The sequence below is a fragment of the Taeniopygia guttata genome, chromosome 26 (assembly GCF_048771995.1).
Source record: "Taeniopygia guttata chromosome 26, bTaeGut7.mat, whole genome shotgun sequence".
NCBI classification, from domain to species: Eukaryota; Metazoa; Chordata; class Aves; order Passeriformes; family Estrildidae; genus Taeniopygia; species Taeniopygia guttata.
This window is the reverse complement of record NC_133051.1, coordinates 1,920,319-1,948,221: the sequence shown is the minus strand read 5'-3', so window position 1 is coordinate 1,948,221 and position 27,903 is coordinate 1,920,319. Positions and strand designations below refer to the sequence as shown.

Below are 27,903 nucleotides of genomic sequence, written 5' to 3'. Positions count from 1 at the left end.
ACACTCAGCCCTGCTGTTCCTGACCCCGCTCTCACTTTTTTTGGTCCCACTCAGGCTGGTGGATGATCGGTGTGTGGTGGAGCCGGCAGCCGGAGACCTGGACAATCCCCCCAAGAAGTTCCGAGGTGAGGCTGGGGCAGCTCCATCACTCTGTGAGCAGCATCGGGGCCAGTCCTGGCCCTGAGCGTCCACAGCAGGCATGGCATGGCATGGCATGGCATGGCATGGCACCTGGGAGGTGCTGGCATGGTCCACCCCATGTGCTCAGGGTGTTCCACACTCAGGGAAAAGCCCTATCCCGGGAGGATTTGAGTGCCTGGATGACACAACCAGGGAGCAGAGAGCTGGGAAATCTCCCCAAACCCACAACTGGGGTGTTGGTTTAGGGCAGTTGCTCCTTTCACCCCCCCTGTTGTCATTTTATGTCTTCTTTTAAATAAGAATTTTTAAATATCCATTCTCCACTCTGCCTTGTGCCTCCACATTTTCTCAGGGTGGCTTTAACTGCACCCATCCCCCTGACCACCCTCTTTTCCCCACACCCCAAAATGTCTCAAGACACCAAATCTTCCACTCTCACAGGATCCCACCAAGCAGTAACCTGCCTCTCCACGGGCGTTATTACCATTAATTTATTCACTAATCTAATTAACAACCCATCCAGCATCTCCAGCATCCCCCAGCAGCTCCATCCCCAGATTCCAGCCGGGGCTGGATGCTCTGCATCCTCCCTGTCCCCCTGCCCGGCCGTGCACGTGGCTGGAATCTCTTTTCCAGGCGCAGGTTTTTGGGCTCAGCCCTGCTCTCGCTATCAGGATATCCAGCTGTTTGTTTTAATGGCCGGAAAGGTAGAGCTCTCCCTGCTCGATAGCCATCGCCTGCAGCGAGGTGGAAACAACGGGCTGGGGCTGCTGGCCCAGAGGCTGCGGGGGATTTTCGTGCGCTGTCGCCGTCCCCACATCCTGTGGCCGGTCCCTGCCCTATCCTGAAGCGCACACGGGTCGTGCCGGGGCTTCCCGCTGGGAAAACAGGACCCTCCCGCCGAGGGCAGCTCCAAAAGGTTCTTTGGAAATGCCAGAATCCACCTGGGAGCTGCTCCTGCCCGCCTCTGCCTTGGAGAGACGCTCGACACCTCTCAGTTATTTGCTTTTTATTTCTTGGGGTTTCTCCTCCCTTCAAGGCTCTCCCAGCCCGGTTCAGGCGCGTCAGGAAAAGCTTCCACCCTCCCAGACGAGGGGACAGCGGGACCCTCAGCAGTGCCACTGCTGTCCCTGGCTCCCCAAAGGAGTCACCTGCAGATTTCGCTCCTCAAAGCCTCTCTGAATGGGAAGTTTTGCACCCCAAAGCCATGCTGGGTGGAAGTTTTGCCCCTCAGGCCTCTCTGGATGGAAATTTTTGCCCCCAAAGCCACTCTGGATGGAAGTTTTGCCCCCAAAACCACTCTGGGTAGAAGTTTTGCCCCCCAGGTTTCTCCAGGTAGAGGTTTTGTTCCCCAAAGCCACTCTGGGTAGGAGATTATGCCCCTCAGGCCTCTGTGTGGAAGTTTTGCCCCCCAGGTCACTCCTGGTAGAGGTTTTACCCCCCAAAGTCACTCTGAGTGGAAGTTTTGCCCCTCAGGCCTCTCTGGATGGGAAGTTTTGCCCCCAAAGCCACTCTGGGTGGAAGTTTTGTCCCCCATGCTTCCCTGGATGGGAAGTTTTGTCCCCCAGGTTTCTCCAGGTAGAGGTTTTGCCCCCCAAAGCCATGCTGGGTGGAAGTTTTGCCCTCAAAGCCTCTCTAGATGGAAGTTTTGTCCCCCAGGCCACTCTGGATGAAAGTTTTGCCCCCAAAGCCACTCTGGGTCAGAGGTTTTGCTCCCCCAGGCCTTTCTGGGTAGGAGATTTTGCCCCTCAGGCATCTCTGCGTGGAAATTTTCCCCCTCAGGCCTCTCTGGATGGAAATTTTTGCCCCCAAAGCCACTCTGGGTGGAAGTTTTGCCCCCCAGGCCTCTCTGGGTGGAAGTTTTGCCCCCAAAGCCACTCTGGGTGGAAGTTTTGCCCCCCAGGCCTCTCTTTGTGGGAAGTTTTGCCCCCAAAGCCACTCTGGGTAGGAAGTTTTGCCCCCAAAGCCACTCTGGGTGGAAGTTTTGCCCCTCAAGCCTCTCTGGGTGGAAGTTTTGCCCCTCAGGCCTCTCTTTGTGGGAAGTTTTGCCCCCAAAGCCGCTCTGGGTGGAAGTTTTGCCCCCCAGGCCTCTCTGGATTGAAGTTTTGCCCCCCAAGCCTCTCTTTGTGGGAAGTTTTGCCCCCAAAGCCGCTCTGGGTCCTGGCAGGTCAGCCCCACATCACCCTCCGAGCTGTTCACTCTGGGCACTGCAGGTGCAGGCGTTTCTTTCACCTCCCCTCTTTTCCACCACAACCCATTTTCAGAACTCTGGCGGTGCTTTAGCTGCCAAAAACCTCCTGCTCCCAAGACAAGCTGAGCTGGAGATTCTCTGCACGCCAACCCCCTCCATGCCTCAGTTTCCCTCCTTGCAAAGCCGGGCTCGGCTTTACAACGGACTCGCAGCCATTTCAGAGTGGCTGTGCTGGATTCTTTTACCTCCCATTAATGGTTCCCATTAATTTCCCATTCATTTCCCATTTTTGGAGCCCGTGCAGGTGCTCGGGGGCGGCTCACGGCCGCTGCCCCGGCCCCGCCGGCTGCTCGGGCTGCTTGGCACGGGATGTGCCGCGGGCAAACGGGGCTGGGGAAACGAGATGTGAAACCTGGCCCTGCCCCAGCAGCCCTGGCCGGTGAGAACCGCTCTCGGCGCTGCCCCAGCGGCACTCCCAGGTAAATAAATACACGCTCGGGCCCGCTGCCAGCCAGGGAAAGGACTTGGTTGTTTTTTTTGGTGTTTTTTTTTAAATTTTGTTTTTTGTGTCTGAACTTTCTGGGCTGCTATTTCAGGCATAATTAGGGCGATTCAGGCTGCAGAGCCCTTCCTGCCCTCGCCCTGCGCTGCTTCCAGCTCGGGAAGGGGGTTGGGAGATGCGAGGGCCTCGTTGTCTGCAGACATCTGCTCTCCTGCTTCGGTTCCCAAAGCCTGGCCGTGGATGTCTGCACTTCCCGCCCACCATCCTGGGGAAAAACAGGCCAGTCGGGGCAATCTGCAGTGCAGGGTTTGGAGGAGCTGGGATGCATCTTGTGCATCCTTCAGGATCCTGAAATAGAGCTGCTGACACGGAGATTTGGGGAGCGGGTGCTCGCAGCATCCAGTGCTGGAGATCCAGGTCACGGAGGGATGGACACGTGTGTCCCGATGGCACGGCCATCACAGGCTCCTTCCACACCTCCTGCAGGCTCAGGGTGTCCCGTGGGTGACAAGGGACGTGGAGGTGGCTGATGATGTCCCAGCCTCCCTCCTGGATCCTTCCCACCAGGATCCTCTCCTGCTTTGGTGCAGCTGGGCTCTGTCAGGGCTCCTTCTCCCCCCTGAAGCTTTCCTTCCCGACCGGCACAGCCATTTCCGATGGGAACACTTCTAATCACGAGTCCAAGAAGTGCAGTAATTCCTGGACTCATTATTTATCCTGATTTAAAGCCGGCCCAGCAGCCAGCACACGCTGACATGACCTCCACCATGTCTTCCCTCGCTGATGGGGGGACCACAGTCCATCCCTGGAGTGTCCCTGCCCCTCGGTGACATTGGGGACACCCTGGTGGCTGCTGCAGCCTCATCAGGCTCTGCTCTGTTCCAGATTGCCTCTTCAAAGTGTGTCCCATGAACCGCTACTCTGCCCAGAAGCAGTACTGGAAGGCCAAGCAAACCAAGCAGGACAAGGACAAGATCGCCGACGTGGTGCTGCTGCAGAAGCTCCAGGTGAGCAGGAGCAAGGGACCCAGAGCTGGCAGTGCCCACGAGCTGCCTGGGCGATGGCATCCAGACCTCTGGTGCTGCTGGTTTGGGATGAGAAGGGAATTCCAGCTGTGTTCTCCCCCTTGTCCCCCGCCCAGCCATTGCTGTGTCACCCTCCTAATGCTTCTTGTGCAGAGGTGCTGTGGCAGAGGAGATTTGTGAGCACAGCCCTGCACCCTGGGGCACTCCAGGGCACCTCAGGACACCCCAGGACACCCCTCAGCATTTCAGGACACCCAGGGCACCCCGGAACACCTTTCAGCACCTCAGGACACCCCTCAGCACCTCAGGACACCCCTCAGCACCCCGGGACACCCATGCAGGAGGGAGCCCTGCTTCCAGAACGTGTTCCAAAGGGCTGGGGAAGGGAAAGGCTCCCGTTGGCTTCCCCCAGCCTTGGCCAGGGCCCACATCAAACATTGCACAACGGCCTCAGGCAGCTGGCGAGGCCCCGCCGATGATTCATAAAACCGAGGCTGGGGAGAGATTTCACTAAATCATCTCATCGGGCCTGGAGCCCAGCCCCAGCCCCGCCATCCCCTGCTCTGCCTCGGGCAGGGGGGGCTGAGCAGTGCCAGGACAGGGTGTCCTGCCCTGGAGGTGCCAGGACAGGGTCAGTGCCTGCTCCATGCCCAGCCCTGCGTGTCACTGGCGCACAGAACTCCCATTTTCCTGCTCCCCTCAGCTGGGCTTGTAACCTCACAGCTGTCCTGGCCACGAGTGGCCCCAGAGGCTCATTTCTGAGCCTGATTGATTGCACCTTGGTTAGAGCTTGTCTTGAAGAGATTCTGCCATTTCCTGGCTCCTTGCTGCTGCTCCCGGTGCTTCCCTTCGTGGCCGGAGCTCAGCCCAGCCCTGCAGGCACCGGGCTGCAGCCTGTTCCTCCTCAGCACAGGCTGAGAGCATCCCCCAGCCCACGGAGATGCTCTCCTGAGGCAGGAGCAGCCAGGGCTGCAGTGGGGGAGCCCTGCCTGCCATGCCTCAGGTTGCCTTTCTGAGCTCGTGCCCCTCGCTGCTGTGTTTCAGTGGGTTTGAACTCTGTATTTTCTTGGCCCAAAGCAGCTCAGACAGGATGGGGGGGCCTTTCCAGCCCCTCTGCTGATGTCTCCCAGTCCTCCCCAAGCCCCTGTGGGTATCCCTGATTGGGCTTGGGGACAGACCCTCCCCATCCAAGGGACAATGTGGGGACATCAGCCCCAGGAACTTGAGTGTTTGGGGCAGCCAGCTGCCATTGCCATCCCCCCCCCCGGCTGGTGGCTCAGATCTGGAGGGAGATTTTGGATATCCCGAGGTGCTGGATCTCCCATCAGAGCCCTGTTGCTCCATGGCGTTGTTGTTAAACTCCCAGAGCAGCATCACTGCGGGATTTCTTGGAGCGGGTTTGTTCTCCTGATGGCAGCAGCCACCACTGCAGGGTGGTGAGGGTGACTGCAGGTGGCACTCAGAGCCCTGTGGGGATGGAGAGTGACTCCAGGTGACACCCAGAGCCCTGTGGGGATGGAGGGTGACTCCAGGTGGCACCCAGAGCCCTGTGGGGATGGAGGGTGACTCCAGGTGGCACCCAGAGCCCTGTGGGGATGGAGGGTGACTCCAGGTGGCACTCAGAGCCCTGTGGGGATGGAGGGTGACTCCAGGTGGCACTCAGAGCCCTGTGGGGATGGAGGGTGACTCCAGGTGGCACTCAGAGCCCTGTGGGGATGGAGAGTGACTCCAGGTGGCACTCAGAGCCCTGTGGGGATGGAGGGTGACTCCAGGTGGCACTCAGAGCTTTGTGGGTACCAAGCAGTACCCATCCTCCCTCCCAGTGCCAAACCATGATTCCAGATGTTTCCCTGTTCCTGTGCCCTCATGTGGAAGGGCTGAGAGAAGGATGGGAAAGGGCAGAGGCTCTCCCAGCTCCATCCCTCGCTGTTTCCCACCTTCCCATCTCAGTTTTGGGGGAGCCCTGGGCTGGAGCAGCCCGGGCCGTGCCCAGCCTGGCGCCGGGGCTGTCAGCGCTCCCTCGCCATTCCCAGATTTGCTGTGGGAGCGAGTTCCTGCCTCGTTCCACATGTGTCAACATCCCGTCACTGCTCCCACTGCCAGGGCCAGCACATGGAAAATCTCTGTGGTTTTGGAGAGGGGCTGCTGAGCCTTCACTCCTGGGGACACATCCTGCAGCAGCAGGTCCAGGCCTGCTCCATCTCTGGGCACGGCACCGCTGGCACGCTGTCTTTGGCTGCTTGGCTTTGGTGCTGCCGAGAGCCCCCAGTGCCCACATCCCCTGTTTGGGGGCTTTACCCCCATCCCCAGCCTGAGCCCAGCATCCTTGTTTGGTGTTACCCCAAAACCTGCTGTCCTGGGGGAATTTTGGTGCCATTTCATCCCTGTCCTAGTTTTTAAAGCCCTCAATTTAAAGCCCTCATGGCCTTCCTAGGGCTGTCAAGGCCATACTCGGCCCTGGGCTGAGCTCTTGGATGCTCCCTGCTGTGGCCCCGGGGCACAGAGGGGTGCTGACCCTGATCCCATCCTTCCCATCCTTCCCAAAGCCAAGGCTGTGAGTGACCCTGCTGGGATTTGCCCCTGGGGAGGGAGGAGGGTGCTGCTCCACCCTCAGCTCTTCTCCTTTTGGAGCAGCACGCGGCCCAGATGGAGCAGAAGCAGAACGAGACGGAGAACAAGAAGGTGCACGGGGATGTGGTGAAGTACGGGAGCGTCATCCAGGTACGGATCCAGCACAGATCCAGCACGGATCCAGCACATCTGGGAAGGGGCTGGTGGTGCTATGGGGGCTGCACTTCTCATCTCTCCCACCCTTGGCTCCTCCAGCTGCTGCACATGAAGAGCAACAAGTACCTGACGGTGAACAAGCGGCTGCCGGCGCTGCTGGAGAAAAACGCCATGCGGGTGACCCTGGATGCCACCGGCAACGAGGGCTCCTGGCTCTTCATCCAGCCCTTCTGGAAGCTCAGGAGCAACGGGGACAACGTGAGCGTGGGACCCAGCAGTCCCTGAAGGGATGTGCAAAGAGCTCCGTGCCTGGGCTTGGCTCCACACCGGGTCTCATCCCCTTTTCCCATTTTGCTCCCCAGGTAGTCGTGGGAGACAAAGTCATCCTGAACCCCGTGAACGCCGGGCAGCCGCTGCACGCCAGCAACTACGAGCTGGCTGACAATGCTGGCTGCAAGGAGGTACAGGAGGGGCTGGGGTTTTTTCCCTTCTTTTTCCCTTTTTTCCTTTGTCCTGGGGTTGTGACCGCGCTCTCTCGCTCTGTAGGTGAACTCGGTCAATTGTAACACCAGCTGGAAAATCAACCTGTTCATGCAGTTCTGCGACCACATGGAGGAAGTGCTGAAGGGGGTAAGGAAGGAGCTGTGGGGGACAGGACATGTGAGCAGCCACCTGGCTCGGTGACAAGGGCAGAAAAGAGCTCCCTGCCTTCAGGGCTGTAATTCCTGCTCGAATTCATCACCTGGAGAACAGCACAGCGAGGCGGAGTGGGATATTTTAGGATCTGCTGGCAGCAGGGAGCTGAGGGCACAAATTACTGACCTCAGGGTGTTAAATTGACTTTTGGGGACAACCCCACGCAGTGCCAGCGGTGACTTCTTGTGTGAGGACAATTCCAGCTGCTCAGCCCTGCAGCAGGGTGGCTGCTGCCTGGGAAAGGAACTTTCCCTGCTGAGCTATTGTTCGGGGCTGAGGCCATCCAGGAAGCAGCTGGATGGATGTGGATTGTTCAGATCTTACAGCCCTTCATCCCCAGGCACTGTGCTTAACCCAGCTTCCCACATCCTCCTTCCCGGGGTGTTAATGCCTCAAACATGTCCAGGGGCAGAGCCCAGGGGTGGAAAATGATGGAATCACATCCACTCATCCCCTGGGAGTGGAAGCAGAGGGTCACTGCATGGATAAAGGGAGTGATGGCAGTGCAGGGTGCCTGTGCCCTGTCCCCTGGGCTCGGAGGAGCATTTCAGCTGCCTGAGGCAGGTTTTAGCAGAGCTCCAGGAGGTTGGATGGGAAGAGGTACCGGTGTCCTGTGGTTCCCAGGGTTCCACAGCCCTGCCACGCAGTTGGGAGCTGAGTCCAGGAGGAATCCTGTCCCCTTTGCAGCATGAGGGGTCTCAAGAGGAGATGCATTGCAGGAGAGTCATGGAGAAATTTCCCCACTGACTGGGTGGTTAAACATGGGAACAGGCTCTCCAGGACAGTCACCTTCCCTGGGAGGGCTCCAAAACGAGCAGACACACACTCCAGGATACAGTTTAATGGGCATGGTGGTGAAAGATTGGACTTAATGATCCTGGGGGTCTTTTCCAACCTGAAAGACTCCAAGATTCTTTGAGCCTGACCCCTGTGTCCCGGTGCAGGGGGATGTGGTGAGGCTGTTCCACGCTGAGCAGGAGAAGTTCCTCACCTGTGACGAGTACAAGGGCAAGCTGCACGTCTTCCTCCGCACCACCCTGCGCCAGTCAGCCACCTCAGCCACCAGCTCCAACGCCCTGTGGGAGGTGGAGGTGAGCAGGGAGGGTCTGAGGGGATGTTTGGAGACCTCCCAGTCCCTCCTGCGCTGTGGCTGAGCTCTCCCCTGCCTCTCCCAGGTGGTTCACCACGACCCGTGCCGAGGGGGAGCCGGGCACTGGAATGGCTTGTACCGCTTCAAGCACCTCGCCACGGGCAACTACCTGGCAGCAGAGGTAAGGGGGTGGCAGAGGGGTGCAGGAAGGTGCCCTGGGACTGTGGCACCCCTGGTAAAGGCAGTGCCCACCTCAGGCAGGGAGTGATGCCCAGTGTTTCCTCTGGTCCTCTCTGGTTTGCTCTGCAAGCCCCTGTGACTCCTCCCTGCTGGCAGGAGACGTTGACACCCTGGCCACCATCATCATTTACCTGGTTTAGGACCTGAAAATCCCCCAGTGGAGGGGTTCACTTGCTCAGATGGCTGGGCTTGGCTCCTTTCCTGGCCCAGGGGGACAGGAGGGGGTGGCTGGGGCGTTTCTGTGCTCACCCCGTGCCAAGGGACCGACTGGCACAGCCCGGTGAGGGTGAGTTGGAAATGGGACGTGATTCATCCCACTGTCCTCACCTGGCAGAGGGCAAAATCTGGGTCTGGAGGCTCCATCTGCCAGGTTTTTCTGTTCCCTCTTAAGGCCAGCTCAAGGCCTCCTGGTTGAGGCACAAAGGAGTTGCTGCACTTGGATACTGGGGTGTGCCTGGCACTGCCAGGGCAGCAGGGACATCCTGGGGATGCTCCCCAGCTGCCAGGACCCTTCCATCACTGCAGGATGGAAAATGGCAAATGCTGGGGCTCTGAAATGGGTGCTTTAAACCCAAAGACACTCTGCTAACACTTGAAGACCAAAGAAGATCTCAGACTGAGCCTATCCTGGGCTGGTGCTGCTCACTGGGAGCTCAGCCTGGAGCCTCCAGGGAGTTCTTGCTGCCACGCAGAGCCCAGGTCTGCTCCCCTGGGCTCCCCCATCCTCCAGCAGGTCACATCCTCCAGCCCCAGCCGGGCAGGTTTCCCTCTCTGTGTTCAGGGAAGGCAGGAACAGGGATCACACACAGTCCCCAGGGGTTTGGAGGGACAGAGCAGGAGGACTGACAGCTGCTTTTCATCTCCCTCTTTAACTTTTCAGGAAAACCCAAGTTATAAAGGAGACGTGGCTGAGCCCAAAGCAGCGCCCACGGTGAGCAGAACCGCTGCTGCCGCTGCCCCAACCACGCCAGCTCTCAGCCATGCCCTGAAAGCAGAGAAATGCCCCCAAACAGAGCCCTCTGAGGGGACCACAGCCGAGTTTGTCCCATGGTGCCAGCCCAGCATCCCCTGCCCTGCACTTAGAGCAGTGTCCTGCCCATGAGAGGGCCCCAAAACCTCTCAGAGGGGTCCCAGTGCATGTTGGCTGCCCAGGCCACAGGGAAACGCTTGGCAGATGAGAGAGCTGGATGTTCAGGGGGGTTTTTCTGTGCTGTTGTGAGGTGTGGATCGGGGGGGCCTCGTAGCTCAGGTGCATCCACGCCGCTTGTGCTCTGCTCGTGCGAGGCTCAGCCCCAGCAAAGCTTCTGCTGCGTCCCCCCGATGCCGTGGGTGCAGGGGACCCCCGAGCCGGGCTCAGAGACCCCCTCCCCACCGTGCAGGGGGGCAGCAGCCGTGCCAGCCGCAGGAACACCGGGGAGAAGATCAAGTACCGGCTGGTGGCCGTGCCCCACGGCAACGACATCGCCTCCCTCTTCGAGCTGGACCCCACCACGCTGCAGAAGACGGATTCCTTTGTGCCACGGTAGGGCAGCGGGGCCGGGATGAGGAGAGGAGGCTGAATGCTGGAGGAAGGGCAGTGCTGGCGTGTCCCCATGGGGGTCACTCAGCCGGACGTGGTGTGTTGGCAGGAACTCCTACGTGAGGCTGCGCCACCTCTGCACCAACACCTGGATCCAGAGCACCAACGTGCCCATCGACATCGATGAGGAGAGGCCCATCCGCCTCATGGTACGGCCCCGCTCCCTCCTCTCTCCCTGGGGCTGCTCCCTGTTCCCCGAGAGCTCTTAGGCTGCTCCTTCCCTCACAGCACCTAGAGACTGAAACACCCTGGGTGATCCAAAGGGGTGGCTGGACACCAGCCTGGAGCCCACTCCAGTCAGCCAGAGCCCACCCCAGCCCCTCTGATGGGGACAAACTGGGTCACTGATGTCAGCAAGGGTGGTGGCAGATGGTGGGGACACGCCTGGCATGGCCCTGTCTGTGTGATGCTGCTTCTCTGCTGCTTCCCAGCTGGGCACGTGCCCCACCAAAGAGGACAAAGAAGCTTTCGCCATCGTCTCCGTGCCCGTGTCTGAGATCCGGGACCTGGACTTTGCCAACGACGCCAGCTCCATGCTGGCCAGCGTGGTGGAGAAGATGAACGAGGGTTTCCTCAGCCAGAACGACCGGAGGTAAAAGCTCCTGGGAGATGGGGCCGTGCTGGGCTCCTCCAAGGGCTCCCCAGCAGGATGGGGCCCCTGCCTGCTGCTGGTGCCAGCGCTGCCCTCGCTTCCCTGCCCACAGCCCCAATCCACGCCTGCTTCTCCCAGGAGCCTGGCGAGGAAACCAGATAACAGCACAGGCCCGCTCTGGCCCCTCCTAGAAAAATATCCTAGAAAAATATCCCAGAAAAATATCCCAGAAAAATATCCGAGGGGCTGGGAGATGGCCCCACGATAGGGGCAGCCGCCTTAGTCACTGTATTATTTTTAGGTGGGTGGGTTCTTGGTGCTTCCTGAGCAAACACAGATCCCTGTGGGACAGAGCGAGCGGCTTCCGCCCCGCCACCCTGGCCCACGGGGTGACCACAGGGGTGACCACAGCAGTGCTGTTAAATGCAGAATCCCTGGTGTTAGCCACAAGCAAAGCTCCTCAGACATTCACCCTGGCACATATAGGAACCATAGGGGCTGCAGATCCAGCCATTGACCTCCATCAGGGAGTGCAGGATGGGCCAGCAGCTCCCCTGGCAGGTTCCTGAGGTTCTTTGGTCCCCAAAACCCACCAGCATCACTGCAGGGTCCTGAGTCTGGGCAGGTGAGCAGCCCCCAGCCCACTCACCCCGTGTCCCTTGGCAGGTTTGTGATCCAGCTGCTGGAGGACTTGGTGTTTTTTGTCAGTGATGTCCCCAACAATGGCCAGAACGTGCTGGACATCGTGGTGACCAAGCCCAACCGGGAGCGGCAGAAGCTGATGCGGGAGCAGAACATCCTGAAGCAGGTGGGTGGCCCTGGGGCCATGCATCCCAGCAGGGCTGGGACGTGTCCTGTGGACATGTCCTGTCCTGCTCAGGGCCACTCTGGGGGCCAGAGGGATGGAAAACACCACGGAGGAGGGTCTGCCCTCCAGCTCATGCCGTGGTGTCCAGCCATGCACAGGGGGCTGGTGTGGAGCAGGACACAGCCTTGATCTCTCTTTTGGGCAGATCTTTGGGATCCTGAAGGCCCCTTTCAAGGACAAGGGCGGGGAAGGGCCGCTGGTGAGGCTGGAAGAGCTGTCGGACCAGAAGAACGCTCCCTACCAATACATGTTCCGCCTGTGCTACCGCGTGCTCCGGCACTCCCAGGAGGATTACCGCAAGAACCAGGTGCCGGGGGTGACTCCTTGTCCCCGTGGGGCTCGGGGGGCAGGGGGACATCGCTCACAGCCCCTCTGTGCCCGCTGCAGGAGCACATTGCCAAGCAGTTCGGGATGATGCAGTCCCAGATCGGCTACGACATCCTGGCCGAGGACACCATCACGGCCCTGCTGCACAACAACCGCAAGCTGCTGGAGAAGCACATCACCAAGACCGAGGTGGAGACCTTCGTCAGCCTGGTGCGCAAGAACCGCGAGCCACGGTGCGTGGGGGGCCCTGCGGGGCGAGAGGGGAAGGGGAGCCACGGGGAGCCCCCCTCTCATGGCAGAGCTGCCTCTCCCCGGCAGGTTTTTGGATTATCTCTCGGATCTCTGCGTGTCCAACCACATCGCCATCCCCGTCACCCAGGAGCTGATCTGCAAGTGCGTGCTGGACTCGAAGAACAGCGACATCCTCATCAAAACCGAGTGAGTGGCTGAGGGAGAGGTTTGCCACATCTGGGGTTTGTCGTGGGTTGGTTGTCAGGCGCCCACCAAAGCCTCTCACTCTGCAGCTGGACAGAGGAGAGAAAATTTATTGAAGGGTTCATTGGCTGGGATAAGAACCAGGAGAAATCACTCATCAAATACAGCCACAGGCAAAACAGGCTCCAGTTAGGGATATGAATTAGGTTTATTCTTAACTAAATCAGAGCAGGATAATGAGAAGGTAAATCAAACCCTTACACCTCCTCCCCACCCTACAAGAAACCCACTACGGCATGGGGCTGGTCCCACTGAAGCTCTGAGGTGCAGCCCCTCCATCCATGGAAAATCTCCGGATTTTCCCTTTCCTGTCCCAGGCTGAGGCCAGTGAAGGAGATGTCCCAGACCCACGAGTACCTGAGCATCGAGTACTTGGAGGAGGAGGTCTGGCTCACCTGGACGGACAAGAACAACGACCACCACGAGAAAAGCATCCGGCAGCTGGCGCAGGAGGCCCGGGCTGGCAATGCCCACGACGAGAACGTCCTCAGCTACTACAGGTGATGCTCCTGTGGCACCTCCTCTCCAGGTGAGGCTGTGAGGGTTGCACGGCCTCACTCCCTCTCCCCCTCACCTCTGGGCAGGTACCAGCTGAAGCTCTTTGCCCGCATGTGCCTGGACCGCCAGTACCTGGCCATCAAGGAGATCTCCCAGCAGCTGGGGGTGGACCTGATCTTCCTGTGCATGGCAGATGAGATGCTGCCCTTCGACCTGCGCGCCTCCTTCTGCCACCTCATGCTGCACGTGCACGTGGACAGGGACCCCCAGGAGCTGGTGATGCCCGTGAAGTTTGCACGGCTCTGGACAGAGATCCCCACAGCCATCACCATCAAAGAGTGAGACACGCCAGGGCTCGGCATGGCTCTGAGGGACAGGGCAGGACAGGGGGTGGCAGATGCCGTGGCAGGGAGTTTGTGGAGTGACCTGGGTGGGTTTGAGCTCTCAGAAGGAAGGGGCTCCATCACTGCTGGTCATGGTGGCTCAGGCAGCGCTCCTGCCAGCTGGGTGCGAGGACACCCGCTGTCCCCAGCTCACCCCGATGTGTCCCCTTGCAGCTACGACTCCAACCTCAACGTCTCGCGTGATGACAAGAAGAACAAGTTTGCCAGCACCATGGAGTTTGTGGAGGACTATCTCAACAACGTGGTGAGCGAGGCCGTGCCCTTCGCCAACGAGGAGAAGAACAAGCTCACCTTCGAGGTGCGGGCACTGCTGGTGTCACCAGCACCTTGCAGGGTGTGGCACGGCCTGGCTGCTGCTGCTCCTGCAGTGTCCCTGTCCCCCACCATGAGCAGGGTGAGGTCTGGAGCTGCCTTGTCCTTCCCCAGGTCGTCAGCCTTGCCCACAACCTCATCTACTTCGGCTTCTACAGCTTCAGCGAGCTGCTGCGCCTGACACGGACCCTGCTGGGCATCATCGACTGCGTCCAGAACCCGCAGCTGATGATGCAGGCAGTCTACAATGACGAGGTGACAGGTGAGTCCCTGTCCATGGCCAGGGAGGTGTTTTCCATAGACTGCCCAATGTTTTCCATGGTCTGTCCAGTACTTTTGTTTTTTGGCAAGAAGACCAGACACTGGCTTGCTGGTGGGGCTGGGTGTTCAGCAGGACATGGGGTGGTGAGCCCTTGCCCGTGTCAAAATAAATATTCGGTGCCTTCTGCTCGTTCTCTGATTTAGTCTAGGGCATTTTCCAGTCCAAGGGGGTCCTTCCTTGGTCCTCTGCCACCTCCCTCTCCACCCACGCTAACTGTGGCTGCCTCCGCAGGGAAGAACGTGCGGAGGTCAATCCAGGGCGTGGGGCAGATGATGTCCACCATGGTGCTGAGCAGGAAACAGTCCATCTTCAGCCCCCCCAGCCTCAGCACCGGCTCTGCCCCAGAGCAAGTGGACAGAGGCAGGAGCATTGAGAGCGAGAACATTGTGGTGATGGAGACCAAGCTGAAGATCCTGGAGATCTTGCAGGTTGGAGCCAAAGGAGCGGTGGGATCGGTGGGATGGGGGCGTGTAATGTGATTTTCTCAATCAGGGGCACAGTTGGTGTGAAGAGGTCACTCAGTCACTTCTGGTTTCTCCTTCCCTGCTGCCTCCAGTTCATCCTGAACGTGCGGCTGGACTACAGGATCTCCTACCTGCTCTCTGTCTTCAAGAAGGAGTTTGTGGAGGTTTACCCCATGCAGGACAGCGCGGCCGATGGGACAGCTCCAGCCTTTGACTCCACAAGTAACTCTCCCACTTTGCTCCTGGTACACCCCCAGCTCAGCCATCCCCAGGGGCTGGGAGGACACAGGTGGCAGAGGTGACATCTCCAGCAGAAGTGACATCTCCAGCAGCTGCTGCTGGCAGGAGGCAGGGAGGGATGGAGTCTGTGCTTTGGTGGGAACGGGATCAGGGAGCTGGGTTGGTTCCTGTGGGTTCCTGCCAAGACACAGGGCTGGCATTGTCCACCCTTGTCACTCCCTTCCTCTCCCTGCAGCCGCAGCCATGAACCTGGACCGGATCGGGGAACACGCCGAGGCCATGTTTGGTGTGGGGTGAGTCCCTGTCCCCCATAGCTCCCCTGGCCATAGGGCCCTTCCCCTCCTGCCCAGGCTGGGAGCTGCAGGCGATGAGCAGGTGAGCCTCTAAAGGCTCTAAAGCTGTCCCCATCAGCCCCTGAGCCCCAGTTAACACCCAGCGCCTCCATCCCGCTCCAGGAAGTCGAGCAGCATGTTGGAGGTGGATGACGAGGGAGGGAGGATGTTCCTGCGGGTGCTGATCCACCTGACCATGCACGACTACCCCCCACTCATCTCCGGCTCCCTGCAGCTCCTCTTCAAGCACTTCAGCCAGAGGCAGGAGGTCCTGCACACCTTCAAACAGGTGATGCTGGAGGGACCTGGAGCATCCCACGCCTGGCTGTGGGTGGGGGATGTGGCATGGATCCTGGCCCTTTCTTGGGAGGGAGATCTGGGAGTGGGATTTGTGCCCCAAACTGGAAACCCTTGGGAATGTTGCTGCAGGTCCAGCTCCTGATCTCAGCCCAGGATGTGGAGAACTACAAGGTGATCAAGTCGGAGCTGGACAAACTCCGCACGATGGTGGAGAAATCGGAGCTGTGGGTGGACAAGAAGGGCAGCACCAAAGGGGACAGCACAGGGGAGGGGAACAAGAAGGAGAAGAAGGAGGTGAGAGCCCTGAGCAAGATCCTGGGATCCAGGTGGGGAAGGAGTGGCAGGTTGGGGGGCAGCTCACCTTAATCCAACACCTGATGCCTGTCAATGGGCTCGATGGGGAGGCTCCAGAGGGTCCTGTGGGGTGTGGCTGGAGGGGCACGGTGTGACCCCAGTGCTGTCGTGTCCCCTGCAGCATGGTGCCGATGAGGAGGTCATTGCTCCAGGAGAGAAGAGCAGCGAGAACTACCAGATAGTGAAAGGGGTGAGTGAGACCAAACCCCGGTGCACCAGCAGGAAGGAAAAGGGGTGAAATCTGAGGGGGATTTCCAAGTTCTGCTGTGCTTCAGGAGAAGCAAATCCAAGCCTGCCAGCTCAGCACAGGGAAAAGCTGTCACATTCCTGCACTGGGGGGACTGGAGGGGACTGGGTGGGTGACAGCTGTGCATGGAGGATCCCTGAGGGGGGCTGAGATTTGTGAGCAAAGCAGGGAACACCCAGGATTACGGAGGGAACACTTGGAATGCACAGCAGCCTCAGTGCTGGTGACCATCCTGAGGGGCTCCAGGCTCAGCCCCTGCCCGCCGTGGTCCCTCTGTCCCCAGATCCTGGAGCGGCTGAACAAGATGTGCGGGGTGGGGGAGCAGGTGCGCAAGAAGCAGCAGCGCCTGCTGAAGAACATGGACGCCCACAAAGTGATGCTGGACCTGCTGCAGATCCCCTATGAGAAGGTGGGTGGACAGAAACCAACTGGTCCTGAGTGTCCAGGGCAAAGGGGGCACGCAGGGACCCCCCTGAGGGGCCTCCTGCCACTCCCATCCCTCTCAGCTCCACATGTTTGTCCTCTGTCCCCTCCTCAGGGGGATGCCAAGATGATGGAGATCCTCAAGTTCACCCACCAGTTCCTGCAGAAGTTTTGTGCTGGCAACCAGGAGAACCAGGCCCTGCTGCACAAACACCTCAACCTGTTCCTGACCCCGGGGGTAAGGAGAGGACACAGAGGGGCAGCAGCACAGGGAGGGAATTCGGCACCACTCCTGGGGCTGGGAGCACGGGATGGAAGATCCAGGAGGAGACAGCAGGCAGGGCAGGAGTTGGGGACAGCTCCTGCAGCCCCCTGGCCTCACTCTGCCCCTTGTCCCCAGCTGCTGGAGGCGGAGACCATGCAGCACATCTTCCTCAACAACTACCAGCTGTGCTCGGAGATCAACGAGACGGTTCCACAGCACTTCATCCACTGCGTGGCCACCCACGGCCGCCACGTCCAGTACCTCGACTTCCTGCACACCATCATCAAGGCCGAGGGCAAGTACGTCAAGAAGTGCCAGGACATGATCATGACCGAGGTGAGGACCTCTCCTGTGGGGCAGGAGTGGGGAGGAAGTAGGACAAGGCTCTGGGAACCTGCACTGTTGGCTTCTTCCTTGAGAAGAGCCTTCCAGCCATGCTGGATCCTCCTGGAACCAGCCCCAGTGCTGGTGGCCATCTCGAGTGGCCACCAACCATCTCCAGGGGCTCAATGCAACATCCATGAGTCAGTTTGGGAGTCTCACAATTTTTCATTGCACTACAAATGCCTGGTTTTCTCTGTAAACACAAGTCCCAGTCCCCCTTGCCAGCCACTGCTGCTCGTCCCCCACTGCAGAGGGGACACCATTGGCCTTGGAGGCTTTTGACCTTTCTTTTTTGGGGTGGTGAGCCCCGAGCACTGAGCACTGACCCTTCCCTGCAGCTCACCAACGCCGGGGACGACGTGGTGGTTTTCTACAACGACAAGGCTTCGCTGGCCACCCTGCTGGAGATGATGACGGCGGCCAGGGACGGGGTGGAGGAGAACAGCCCCCTGATGTACCACATCTCCCTGGTGGACCTGCTGGCTGCCTGCGCCGAGGGCAAGAACGTCTACACCGAGATCAAGTGCACGTCCCTGCTGCCCCTGGAGGACGTGGTGCGGGTGGTGACACACGAGGACTGCATCACGGAGGTGCGGGGTGGCAGCCAGGAGGACACTGGGGCTCTGCACTGATTGTCCCCTGACTGTCCTCTGATTGTCCCTTTCCCCCTCCCTGACAGGTGAAGATGGCCTATGTGAACTTTGTCAACCACTGCTACGTGGACACGGAGGTGGAGATGAAGGAGATCTACACCAGCAACCACATCTGGACCCTCTTTGAGAACTTCACGCTGGACATGGCCCAGGTGCGTGGGGAGGGTTGGGTGGGAGGGACACAGCTGTGGTGGCTTGGATGGGGACAGGGTGGTGTCACCAAGGCTCCCTGGAAGCTTCCTGCAGGGCACGGATACACATGTGGGACCTCATATAGCCACGTCCCTCAGCTCAGTGTGGTGCCAGCAGCCTCTGGGCGGACACGAGCTGTCCCTGGTGCCATCAGTGTCCTCCCTGTCCCCACAGATGTGCAAGAAGCGGGAGAAGCGCCTGCCGGACGCCACGCTGGAGAAGTACGTGCTGACAGTGGTGCTGGACACCATCAACGCCTTCTTCAGCTCGCCCTTCTCGGAGAACAGCACCTCGCTGCAGGTGACAAGGCTGGCCAGGGTGGCAGGGGGAGGACAGCGCCTCAGCCAGGCCCCCAAAACACGGTTTGGATGCGCGTGCTGACACTCCTGTCTCCTCCAGACCCACCAGACCATCGTGGTGCAGCTTCTCCAGTCCACCATGAGGCTGCTGGAGTGTCCGTGGCTGCAGCAGCAGCACAAGAGCTCGGTGGAGTCCTGCATCCGCACGCTGGCCATGGTTGGTAAGGAGCCACTGCTGTGCCCAGGGGACAGGGGACAGGGCCACCCTGGGCTGTCCCTGCCCAGCAGCGAGCAGGACAGCCTGTCCCTCCTGTGGGGGTGGCAGGACACCACGGTGAGGGGCTGCCAGCTGGGGTTGGGGACATTCAGCTCTGGGATCTGCTTCTTTTTGAGCTTCATCTCAGCACGCCCAAGGTAACGTGGGGATAACCAGAGCCTGGGCTTGGCTGGGAGCTCCCTGGTGTGTCCCTGGCCACAAAGCCAACACTGACAGTGGTTTTCTCTGGCCAGGACCTTGCCCTTGGTGTGCAGCTGCCTGACTCAGGCTGAGGGCTGCTAGCACTGAGTCACCGTGGAAAGGATTGCTGGTGGCTGGGCTCTGGGTGGGGATTTCCCTCTGGAATTACAAGCAGGGTGCTTGCAGCCTCCTCACACTGGGCTTTCCCAACCAAAAACTGGGGCTGGCGCCAGTTTCCACCCTGCGTGGGGCTGTGGGTGTTGGGATGTGTGGGAACACTCCATCCCATACTGGCCTGGAGGAGTTTTCTCGTGTATTTACCCCAAATGAGGTGAACGCTGGCGAAGGGGCGCCCAGACAGGGTGGTGGGACCCATCTGGGTGGTGGCTGTGCCAACCCCATGCCCGTGTCCCGCAGCCAAGAGCCGCTCCATCGCGCTGCCCATGGACCTGGATGCCCACGTGAGCTCCCTGCTCAACAGCAGCTCCACCAGCACGGTGCAGAGGAACACCTCGAGCTACAAGGCGGCCACACGCTCCTTCCCCCGTGTGTCCACCACCCCCAACCAGTGGGACTACAAGAACATCATCGAGAAGCTGCAGGTACAGGGCAGGGCGTGGTGGGGCTCAGGTGATGGGAGGGTGCTGGCCTCGCAGGATCCCTCCCCCGTGTGTCCCCTGGCTCTGAAGGGGGGTGCTGTGGCTTGCAGGACATCATCAGCGCCCTGGAGGATCGCCTGAAGCCGCTGGTGGAGGCTGAGCTGTCCGTGCTGGTGGATGTCCTGCACCGCCCGGAGCTGCTCTTCATGGAGGGGACGGAGGCGTTCCAGCGATGCGAGAGCGGGGGGTTCCTGTCCAAGTGAGGCTGGTTTGGGACTGCCCTGGGGGTGCTGGGGGTGCTGGGCAGGGTTTGGGACCCTCATCCTGGGTGGGCTGCGCGTCCCTGCGTGCCTGCAGCCTGGAGGGGCGGTGGGGTGGCTCCCTCAGGGACCCCCACGTCCCTCCCGGCTGTGTGATGATGGCTTTGCTGTGCCAGGCTGGTGCAGCACACCAAGGACCTCATGGAGACAGAGGAGAAGCTCTGCATCAAGGTGCTGAGGACGCTGCAGCAGATGCTGGTGAAGAGGAACAAGTATGGAGAGAGGGTGAGCACCTCTGTGTCCCTCCAGCCCCACTCCCAGGCTGGCAGAGCCCACCCTGGGCACCCAGGGGTGCTCAGCCGCTTCTGCCCTGGCCCCAGCCTTGGCATGGGGACACTGGTGACGTTTGTGTGCCTCGACAGGGCAACCTGCTGCGGAAAATGCTCATGAACAATTACCTGCAGAACAAGAGGTCCAGCTCCAAGGGGGAGATGGGGGATGCTGCTGGGGGAGGTGAGTGCCCCTCGCCCGCCCCTGCCCCTCGAATTCCCAGCTCCCAAACAGGGATGGCAGCAGGTGTGTGGCTGGTTGCCTTGTCTCCACCTCCACAGAGGATTTGGGGAGGTGAAGGGATGGCACTGAGATGTCCCAGCAGTGGTGGAGCTGTGCTGGCTCTGTGCTGGCACAGCATCACACCCCCCCGTCCTCTGACCCAGGCCAGGACCAGGACTGGTCGGCCATCGCCGCTGTCCAGTGCCGGCTGGACCGCGAAGGGGCCACCAAGTTGGTGGCTGACCTCATCATGAACACCAAGAACGAGAAGATCTTCCAGGAGAGCATCCTGCTGGCCATCCGCCTGCTGGATGGAGGCAACACCGAGATCCAGGTGCTGAGGGGGATTGGGCAGGGGTGGATGTGGGGGTCCAGCGCTCAGCCCCGGGCAGTGGGTTTGGCCAAAACACCTCTTGTTTGTGCTGAAATCTGATGATTTGGGTTTCCCAGCTCCAGGGCCGGATGAAAGGCTGGGGGCTGTGGGAAGAGCAGGTGGCTCCAGGTTGTTTCTGGAGCTCTGCTGATGCCCTCTGCTGGGAATTCCTAAAATGGCTGAGGGCTGCAGCACTTGTGAGGGACCAGGGTTATCCCAAACCCTTTGTCACAGGGAAGCTGAAAAATGGTGTGTGTAAATCCCAGTGGGGCTCCAGCAAAAAGCAGGTTATCCTGGGCAATGCCCGCAGTGCTGAGGCTGCTGCCCGGAGGGACAGGCAGGGACACTTTGGACCCCGTGGTGGGGGACCTGAACGAGTGTCCTTTCACCAGAAATCCTTTTACAACCTCATGACGAGCGACAAGAAGTCCGAGAAGTTCTTCAAGGTTCTGCACGACCGGATGAAGAAGGCTCAGCAGGAGACCAAGTCCACGGTGTCGGTGAACATGAGCGACATCGGGAACAAGCCCCGCGAGGACAAGGACGAGCCAGAGCCTGGCACCAAAGGTACAGGGGCTGTGTCCCCTCGTCCCCTCGGCAGGGCCAGCACCGGCTGGGTGACAACCTGACGAGGGGACAATTCCCTCCAGGACGAGGAGACACCTTCCTGATGCCCGGCACCCCCACGCGGTACCCGATGGCCGTGGGGTTCCGCAAGGGCCACGACCCCGGGGAGCAGGGCCAGAACAACGAGATGGGGGTGACGGTGCTGATCATGGAGCCCATCCTGCGCTTCCTGCAGCTGCTCTGCGAGAACCACAACCGCGACCTGCAGGTTCCTGCTGGGGCTCTGGGGCTGGGCTGGGGGAAGGTTGGGATCTGCCCCAGTTTTTGGCTCCCAAAATGCTGTGGCACCCAGCAGCTCTGTGCCTCAGTTTCCCCATCAGTGCACTGTCGCTGTCGAGGCAGGACGGGAATGAATAGACTCGACTCAGAAGCTGCTGAGAGTAAAACTCTGATTTATTCAAAATACCCCGCTCTTTTATACAGAGCTTTGTGAGGGCCAACTCCATTGGTCCAATGGAAAAAAACTGAGAGTAAAACTCCCATTTATTCAAAATACCCCGCTCTTTTATACAGAGCTTCATGAGGGCCAACTCCATTGGTCCAATGGAAAAAAACTGAGAGTAAAACTCTAGTTTATTCAAAATACCCCGCTTTTTTATACAGAGCTTTGTGAGGGCCAACTCCATTGGTCCTGAAGTGAAAACAACTCAACCTATTGGTGTACAGTGCTTGACACACAGTGATAGAGCTTAACTATAAACAATGTGAACAACAAGAGAGATAAAGAATTATTTTCATTCTTCTCCAGCTCTTTCCCAGGCTTCTGCCTGGCTAGAAATTCTCAGTTTCTTTCTTTAACTGAATCTGAGACCCACAGTGCACCATCCAGCTTGGGGTTGTGGGAGGAGTTTGTGGCAGGACTGGCTGTGGGACTGAGGTCTGTAGGTTACAGGGGCAATCGCAGCCCAAATGTCCCTCAAACTGCGGCTGGAGGGGTGTGGGGAGAGAGGGATCAGGACCCCATTGCTGGGCTTTGCTCCACAGAACTTCCTGCGGTGCCAGAACAACAAAACCAACTACAACCTGGTGTGTGAGACGCTGCAGTTCCTGGACATCATGTGTGGCAGCACCACGGGCGGGCTGGGGCTGCTCGGCCTCTACATCAACGAGTACAACGTGGCTCTCATCACCCAGACCCTGGAGACCCTCACCGAGTACTGCCAGGGGCCCTGCCACGAGAACCAGGTCTGGGGGACATTCCCCAAATCTCATCACAGACCAGGAGAGCTTTTGGGGGGATGTGGGGGAAGCAGGGACAGGTTTTGGGTTCAGAGTGTGAGCAGGAGCAGAACGTGGGCAGCACAGGTCACCAGCTGCTGCTTGGCTGCAAAATGGGGTGATGCAGATGGGGGTAAATAATTCAGTGGTGTGAACGGGGCCCTTTGCAGGGAGAGGGGAGTCTGGGGGCCCAGGGCTGCGGGCAGGGCGGTGTTTCAGACCAGGGCTGGGCTGGAGGGTGGAGCTGGGAGGACTGGCAGGATCTGGGGGATAACACAGTGCCCGACTCCCCCAGAGCTGCATCGTGACCCACGAGTCCAACGGGATCGACATCATCACAGCCCTGATCCTGAACGACATCAGCCCCCTCTGCAAGTACCGGATGGACCTGGTCCTGCAGCTGAAGGTGCACGGAGGCCTGGGCTGGGGGGACGTGTCTGTGTGTCACTGTGTGTGTCACTGTGTGTGTCACTGCAAGGACTCACTGGCAGGGTCACAGGCTGTGCTGTGGGGTGACGTTGGCACTGTAGAGGGGACCCTGCCTGTGTCAGACCCTCGGCTGTGGGAACAGATGAGCTCAGTGGGGCAGGGCTGGGGCATCTCCACCACACTCAGATGTCTCTGGCACAAGGGAGTTGGTGGGGACACAGGACAATTCTGCCCACCCCAAAGCCCTGGGCAGCGGCAGGGCACGGCTCCCCTCACCAAGGGCTTCTCCTCACCAGGACAATGCCTCCAAACTCCTCCTGGCCCTCATGGAGAGCAGGCACGACAGCGAAAACGCTGAGCGGATCCTCATCAGCCTGCGTCCCCAGGAACTGGTGAGAGAACTGGGAATGTCCCACCGAGCCCACAGCTGGACATCCTCTGCCCTGGGTCGTGCTGCAGATTCTGCCTCCCCTGCCCCACCGCTGCTCCTGCTGCCCAAATCCTGGCTGGAGGAGGAAGCAGGGCGTGGGGAGGAGCTCAGTGCCCTGTGCTGCCTTGCAGGTGGATGTGATTAAGAAAGCTTACCTGCAGGAGGAGGAGTGTGAGAACGCCGAGGTTTCCCCCCGGGAAGTTGGACACAACATTTATATCCTGGCGCTGCAGGTAGGGAGCTGTAAAAACATCCTGCCAGGTTGTGCTCACAGGTTGTGCTTTTTCCTCCATAATTATGCACATTTCCTTCAGCCAGACTGGCCTCCCTGGGGAGCCAAGTGTGCCTCTGGCTGTGGGGAGCAGCCAGGGCTTGCTGGCCATCCTGCACCCCCTGTGTGGTGCTGCTGGTGGCTGCCTGCCACCCTGTGCTCACTGTCACCATCCCTGTCCCCTCCCAGCTCTCCCGACACAACAAGTCCCTGCAGCAGCTCCTGAAGCCGGTGAAGCGAATCCAGGAGGAGGAGGAGGAGGGAATCTCATCCATGGTATGGAGAGGCACAGCCCCCACAAGCTGCTCTGATCCCACGCTGTAAAAAGCTCCTGCAGAGCCCACCTGGGCTTTGTTGCTGAGGATTTGATGGATTTTGGTGTTCTCCAGGGGATTAAAGAGGGAGAGACACCTAAATGCCCTTTTAGCCAGAGGTAGAAGCCCAAAGGTGTGTGTGCCCTGCTGTGGGGTGACACAGGCTGGTGGCCCTCGGGGGGTCCTGCCCTTACCCACTTCCCCCCTTCCCTTCAGAAGGGAAGGGCCGAGTCCTTTACTGCCGTTCCTTGCCCAGGTACCCGACAAGATTCAGCAGGAATGTGATTTCCCCGGGGGTTTTGTGAGCACTGGTTTGTAATTTGTGGATTAGCAGCACTTGGATGTAATTATTGCAGGGAATCGATTGTCTGTCACTGCAGGGAGCACTCGCACACCTCATGGAAGCTTTAATTCATTTGCTTTTCCCTGAAAACCTCATCAGCTGTGGGAGATGTTGAGGCACGTTGTGGGAACAGTCGGATCCAGCTTCTGGCTGGATCCTCATCCTCTCCCTGTCCCTCTCCCCATCCAGCTCAGCCTTAACAACAAGCAGCTGTCGCAGATGCTGAAGTCAACAGCCCCAGTGCAGGAGGAAGAGGAGGATCCGCTGGCTTATTACGAGAAGCACACGTCCCAGATCGAGGCAAGGCTGTTGGATTTCCATCCCACCCCTGCTCCATGAATCCCACCTGGCTCCAGACACCGGGAGCTGTCCCCTCTTCCCACCCCCATTAGCTCCAGGAACTGAGGGATCAGCAGCCCCCTGGACCCTTCCCTTCTCTCCCAGCAGCAGTGGGATGCAGCTGATCCAGCGGCCTCATCCTTGGCCTGGATCCCCCATTCCCACACTCCCACTTAGCCCAGCCAGGGCTGCCTCTGCTCGGGGAGGTTTGGAAACTTTTAAATGAGTGGCTGACAATATTTGGGCCCTGTGGAGCGGGAAGGAGGAGGGGAAGGCACAGCTGGATCTGGGAAGGAGGAAAATCCCTCAGCAGGGCAGGATCTGAGGGCTCTGCTTCCCGCAGATCGTGCGGCTGGACCGGAGCATGGAGCAGATCATCTTCCCTGTGCCTGGGATCTGCGAGTTCCTCACCAAGGAGACCAAGTACAGGCTCTTCACCACCACGGAGCAGGACGAGCAGGGCAGCAAAGTCAGCGACTTCTTCGACCAGTCCTCCTTCCTGCACAACGAGATGGAGTGGCAGAAGAAGCTGCGCAGTAAGAGCGAGGCAGAGCCTCCCCTGCTGGGAATCTGGGGATGTTCCTGCAGGGAAAGGGCTGCAGGAATTCCCACCTGGGAATGGCTTTGCTGAGCTGCCCGAGCTCTGCAGAGCACCACACACCTGCAGAGTGCAGAGTGAGGGTTAAAATCCCAGCCATGGGGCTCCTCTCTGCTCTCAGGGCAGCTTCTCCACAGGCTGAGGGGCACCTTGCTCACGTCCCCTGGCATTCCAGCTGAGGTGTTTTCCCTGGAAAGCCCTTTCAGTTGCCTTCTGCTGAGCCAGAGTCTTGTAGCTGCACATGGGAAATAAAACCTGTTTCTCTGCCCTCTGCAGACCTGCTCAGGGGCTTCCAGGGTGGAAATCCTGGCTGTAAATCCCAGGAAATGAGTAGAGTATGGCTACTGGGATGCAGCTGAGGAATAGTGATGGAGCTGTGAGGGAGGACAGAACCAACCTGAATCCAGGGTCTTAGAGTGGGTTTCCAGAGGGCTGGAAACCAAGGGATGTGAGCAGAGCCACTGGAAGGTGCACTCCTAACAGATGAGCAGGAATGTTTCCAAAACACTTCAGGAATGGTTTGAAGAAGGTGGGAGGCTGGGTCAGTCTGGGGGCAGCAGCTGCAGAGTCCACAGGGGTCTGGGATGGCAGGGAGGGCACAGGGGCTCCAGGAGGGCACAGGGGCTCCAGGAGGGCACAGGGGCTCCAGGAGGACCCGGTTGGCACGAGGCTGGCTGAGGTTTGTGTGTTGCCTCCTCTCCCCCCAGGCATGCCGCTGATGTACTGGTTCTCCCGCAGAATGACGCTCTGGGGAAGCATTTCCTTCAACCTGGCCGTCTTCATCAACATCATCATTGCTTTCTTCTACCCCTACGTGGAAGCCACTTCCATGGGTAAGTGCCCCAGCAGCTGCTGCTCCTCGGGGTGGAAGGAGCAGGTCCTTGGGCTGGATAAAGGCAGATCCTTGGGCTCCTACAACCCCGTGTCCTTTCTGCTGGATAAAGGATTTCAGGATTTCAGTTTCCAGCCCTTCTACCCCTTCCTTCTCAGGGAAACCTCTTTTCTCCTGGGCTGCCCTTCCCCTGTTTGTACAACGTGGGGAGCAGTGATGGATGTAGCCTCCATCACCTACAGTGGTTCTGAGCTCTCGGATAAAAGCTGTTAGAAAATGTATCAGTAAAAACCATCTGAACCAACACAAATCCTGCAGCGCAGCAGCACCATTTCTGATAAAGAGCTCATTAGTGTGGCTGGACAGCCTGGCAGCAGCAGTGCCCTGCCTTTAGCATCCACGTGTTCCTCTTGCCAGGAGTGCTGGATTCCCCGCTGATCTCCCTGCTCTTCTGGATCCTGATCTGCTTCTCCATCATGGCCCTGTTCACCAAGCGCTACGGGGTGAGGCCGCTGCTGGTGGCCCTGATCCTGCGCTCCATCTACTACCTGGGCATCGGGCTCACCCTCAACATCCTGGGGGCTCTCAATGTGAGTTCTCCAGCTGCTCTCAATGTGAGTTCTCCAGCTGTCCCACCTTCCCAGAGCGCAGCAAACCCCGCTCCCTCCCGTTTCTGGCTGTCCCCAGCTGACCAACAAGATCGTGTTCGTGGTGAGCTTCGTGGGCAACCGAGGCACCTTCATCCGTGGCTACAAGGCCATGATCATGGATGTGGAGTTCCTGTACCACGTCGGCTACATCGTGACCAGCGTCCTGGGGCTCTTCGTGCACGAGCTCTTCTACAGCATCTTGGTATGATAAATTCAGGGGGCACAGGCAGCCTGGCTGTGCTTTAGGAGCTGGAAGGTTCCTGTGACACCTCCCAGGGGCTGATTGATAGCAGAGAGAACAATTCCCTGTGCTCTAATCTTTGCATGGGCTGAGCTTTCTGCCTCCTGACAGTATCTATTGCTGTCTCTTTCCTGGTCCTGAGCTGTATCTCTCCTTCTAATCTGCTCTGTGCTTTATCTGGGTCAGCTGGGAGGCAACGTGAGCTGGTGAGGGCAGAGCCAGGGTACATGGGGCCTATTCTTGGCTCTCCTGCTGTGTATAAGTCACTCCATTCTTCTCTGCTTCCCTTCAGTAAGCTGGGAAACTTAAAGGCTTTGTGAGAAAAGTTAGTCAAGGTCTGCTGAGCGATCGAAGATCTCAGGATAAAAGGAGATATAGATAGCCCAGGCATTATCAAGAGAAGCACCCCGCAGCATTTCTTTGCTCCTGGGTCCTTTCAGCTGTTTGACTTGATCTACCGTGAGGAGACCTTGTTTAATGTCATCAAAAGCGTGACGCGGAACGGGCGCTCCATCCTGCTGACAGCCCTGCTGGCCCTCATCCTCGTCTACCTCTTCTCCATCGTGGGCTTCCTCTTCCTGAAGGATGACTTCATCCTCGAGGTGGACCGGCTGCCGGACAGCAAAGCCAAAGGTTGGGCGGTCTGGGGGTCGGGGGACACTGTGGGACCCTCCAGACACGTCTCAGGGTGTGCTGTGTGGGTTTTGCACTGCTTTTGGGACAGCTCTGTGCTCGTGCTGCACAGAGCAGGGTTTGGGGTTAGTGGTGGCAGAGGAGGGGGCACAGAGCTACCAATGAAGGGTCAGGGTCTCAACTCTGAGAAAAAGCTTCAGGGCCTATTAAAAATAGGTGAAAGGAGATGCCAACTTTTTCCCAGGTTGGCATCTTCCTGGGAGTGGTTTTCTGGGGAGAGGTGCTGCTCTCACAGCGCTGGGGTCTCTTCCTTGCAGATGATCCCTTGGGGATGCAGAAGAATCTGGAGACCTTCATGGAGTCGTGCAGCAGCGACAAAATCAGCTGCTCTGCTGCACCCACTGCCTTGGAAGGTAAGAGAGCCCTGTGGAAACGCCAGCTGTGTGTGGCAGCGTGGATTTGCCAGCCAGCTGAGGAAAATCCCAGCTTTTCCAAGGCAGAAACTCAATCCACTTCCTGAGACATAACTGGCCTGTGAATTTTCCACTGACCCTGGCATAAAAAAATGTTGGGGT

The 27,903-nt window shown here is 59.0% G+C and overlaps 1 protein-coding gene across 3 annotated transcripts in view; it reads left to right on the top strand.

Moving 5' to 3' along the window:
* Positions 1-27,903, top strand: part of ITPR3 (inositol 1,4,5-trisphosphate receptor type 3) — a 36,963-nt gene that overhangs the window by 5,644 nt on the left and 3,416 nt on the right. For 2 of the 3 annotated variants that reach the window (XM_030291906.4, XM_030291905.4), the window contains exons 2-53: positions 55-125; positions 3,720-3,841; positions 6,494-6,580; positions 6,686-6,844; positions 6,949-7,047; positions 7,133-7,216; positions 8,227-8,373; positions 8,458-8,553; positions 9,493-9,543; positions 9,992-10,134; positions 10,241-10,340; positions 10,623-10,783; positions 11,450-11,591; positions 11,797-11,958; positions 12,039-12,211; positions 12,297-12,416; positions 12,791-12,973; positions 13,058-13,309; positions 13,529-13,673; positions 13,802-13,949; positions 14,241-14,437; positions 14,566-14,695; positions 14,949-15,006; positions 15,169-15,334; positions 15,475-15,639; positions 15,821-15,889; positions 16,230-16,355; positions 16,485-16,607; positions 16,770-16,970; positions 17,357-17,608; positions 17,698-17,823; positions 18,038-18,163; positions 18,263-18,383; positions 19,037-19,221; positions 19,329-19,477; positions 19,655-19,763; positions 19,901-19,991; positions 20,195-20,364; positions 20,796-20,970; positions 21,054-21,238; positions 22,015-22,215; positions 22,544-22,654; positions 22,974-23,069; positions 23,239-23,340; positions 23,568-23,654; positions 24,225-24,335; positions 24,718-24,910; positions 25,680-25,805; positions 26,222-26,394; positions 26,492-26,656; positions 27,136-27,328; positions 27,646-27,741. In XM_030291906.4, the coding sequence (XP_030147766.4) occupies positions 55-125; positions 3,720-3,841; positions 6,494-6,580; positions 6,686-6,844; positions 6,949-7,047; positions 7,133-7,216; positions 8,227-8,373; positions 8,458-8,553; positions 9,493-9,543; positions 9,992-10,134; positions 10,241-10,340; positions 10,623-10,783; positions 11,450-11,591; positions 11,797-11,958; positions 12,039-12,211; positions 12,297-12,416; positions 12,791-12,973; positions 13,058-13,309; positions 13,529-13,673; positions 13,802-13,949; positions 14,241-14,437; positions 14,566-14,695; positions 14,949-15,006; positions 15,169-15,334; positions 15,475-15,639; positions 15,821-15,889; positions 16,230-16,355; positions 16,485-16,607; positions 16,770-16,970; positions 17,357-17,608; positions 17,698-17,823; positions 18,038-18,163; positions 18,263-18,383; positions 19,037-19,221; positions 19,329-19,477; positions 19,655-19,763; positions 19,901-19,991; positions 20,195-20,364; positions 20,796-20,970; positions 21,054-21,238; positions 22,015-22,215; positions 22,544-22,654; positions 22,974-23,069; positions 23,239-23,340; positions 23,568-23,654; positions 24,225-24,335; positions 24,718-24,910; positions 25,680-25,805; positions 26,222-26,394; positions 26,492-26,656; positions 27,136-27,328; positions 27,646-27,741 (7,223 nt within the window). Of the gene's footprint in view, positions 1-54; positions 126-3,719; positions 3,842-6,493; positions 6,581-6,685; positions 6,845-6,948; positions 7,048-7,132; positions 7,217-8,226; positions 8,374-8,457; positions 8,554-9,492; positions 9,544-9,991; positions 10,135-10,240; positions 10,341-10,622; positions 10,784-11,449; positions 11,592-11,796; positions 11,959-12,038; positions 12,212-12,296; positions 12,417-12,790; positions 12,974-13,057; positions 13,310-13,528; positions 13,674-13,801; positions 13,950-14,240; positions 14,438-14,565; positions 14,696-14,948; positions 15,007-15,168; positions 15,335-15,474; positions 15,640-15,820; positions 15,890-16,229; positions 16,356-16,484; positions 16,608-16,769; positions 16,971-17,356; positions 17,609-17,697; positions 17,824-18,037; positions 18,164-18,262; positions 18,384-19,036; positions 19,222-19,328; positions 19,478-19,654; positions 19,764-19,900; positions 19,992-20,194; positions 20,365-20,795; positions 20,971-21,053; positions 21,239-22,014; positions 22,216-22,543; positions 22,655-22,973; positions 23,070-23,238; positions 23,341-23,567; positions 23,655-24,224; positions 24,336-24,717; positions 24,911-25,679; positions 25,806-26,221; positions 26,395-26,491; positions 26,657-27,135; positions 27,329-27,645; positions 27,742-27,903 lie in introns of those variants that run through there. The other variant, XM_072918782.1, reaches the window with a different exon arrangement.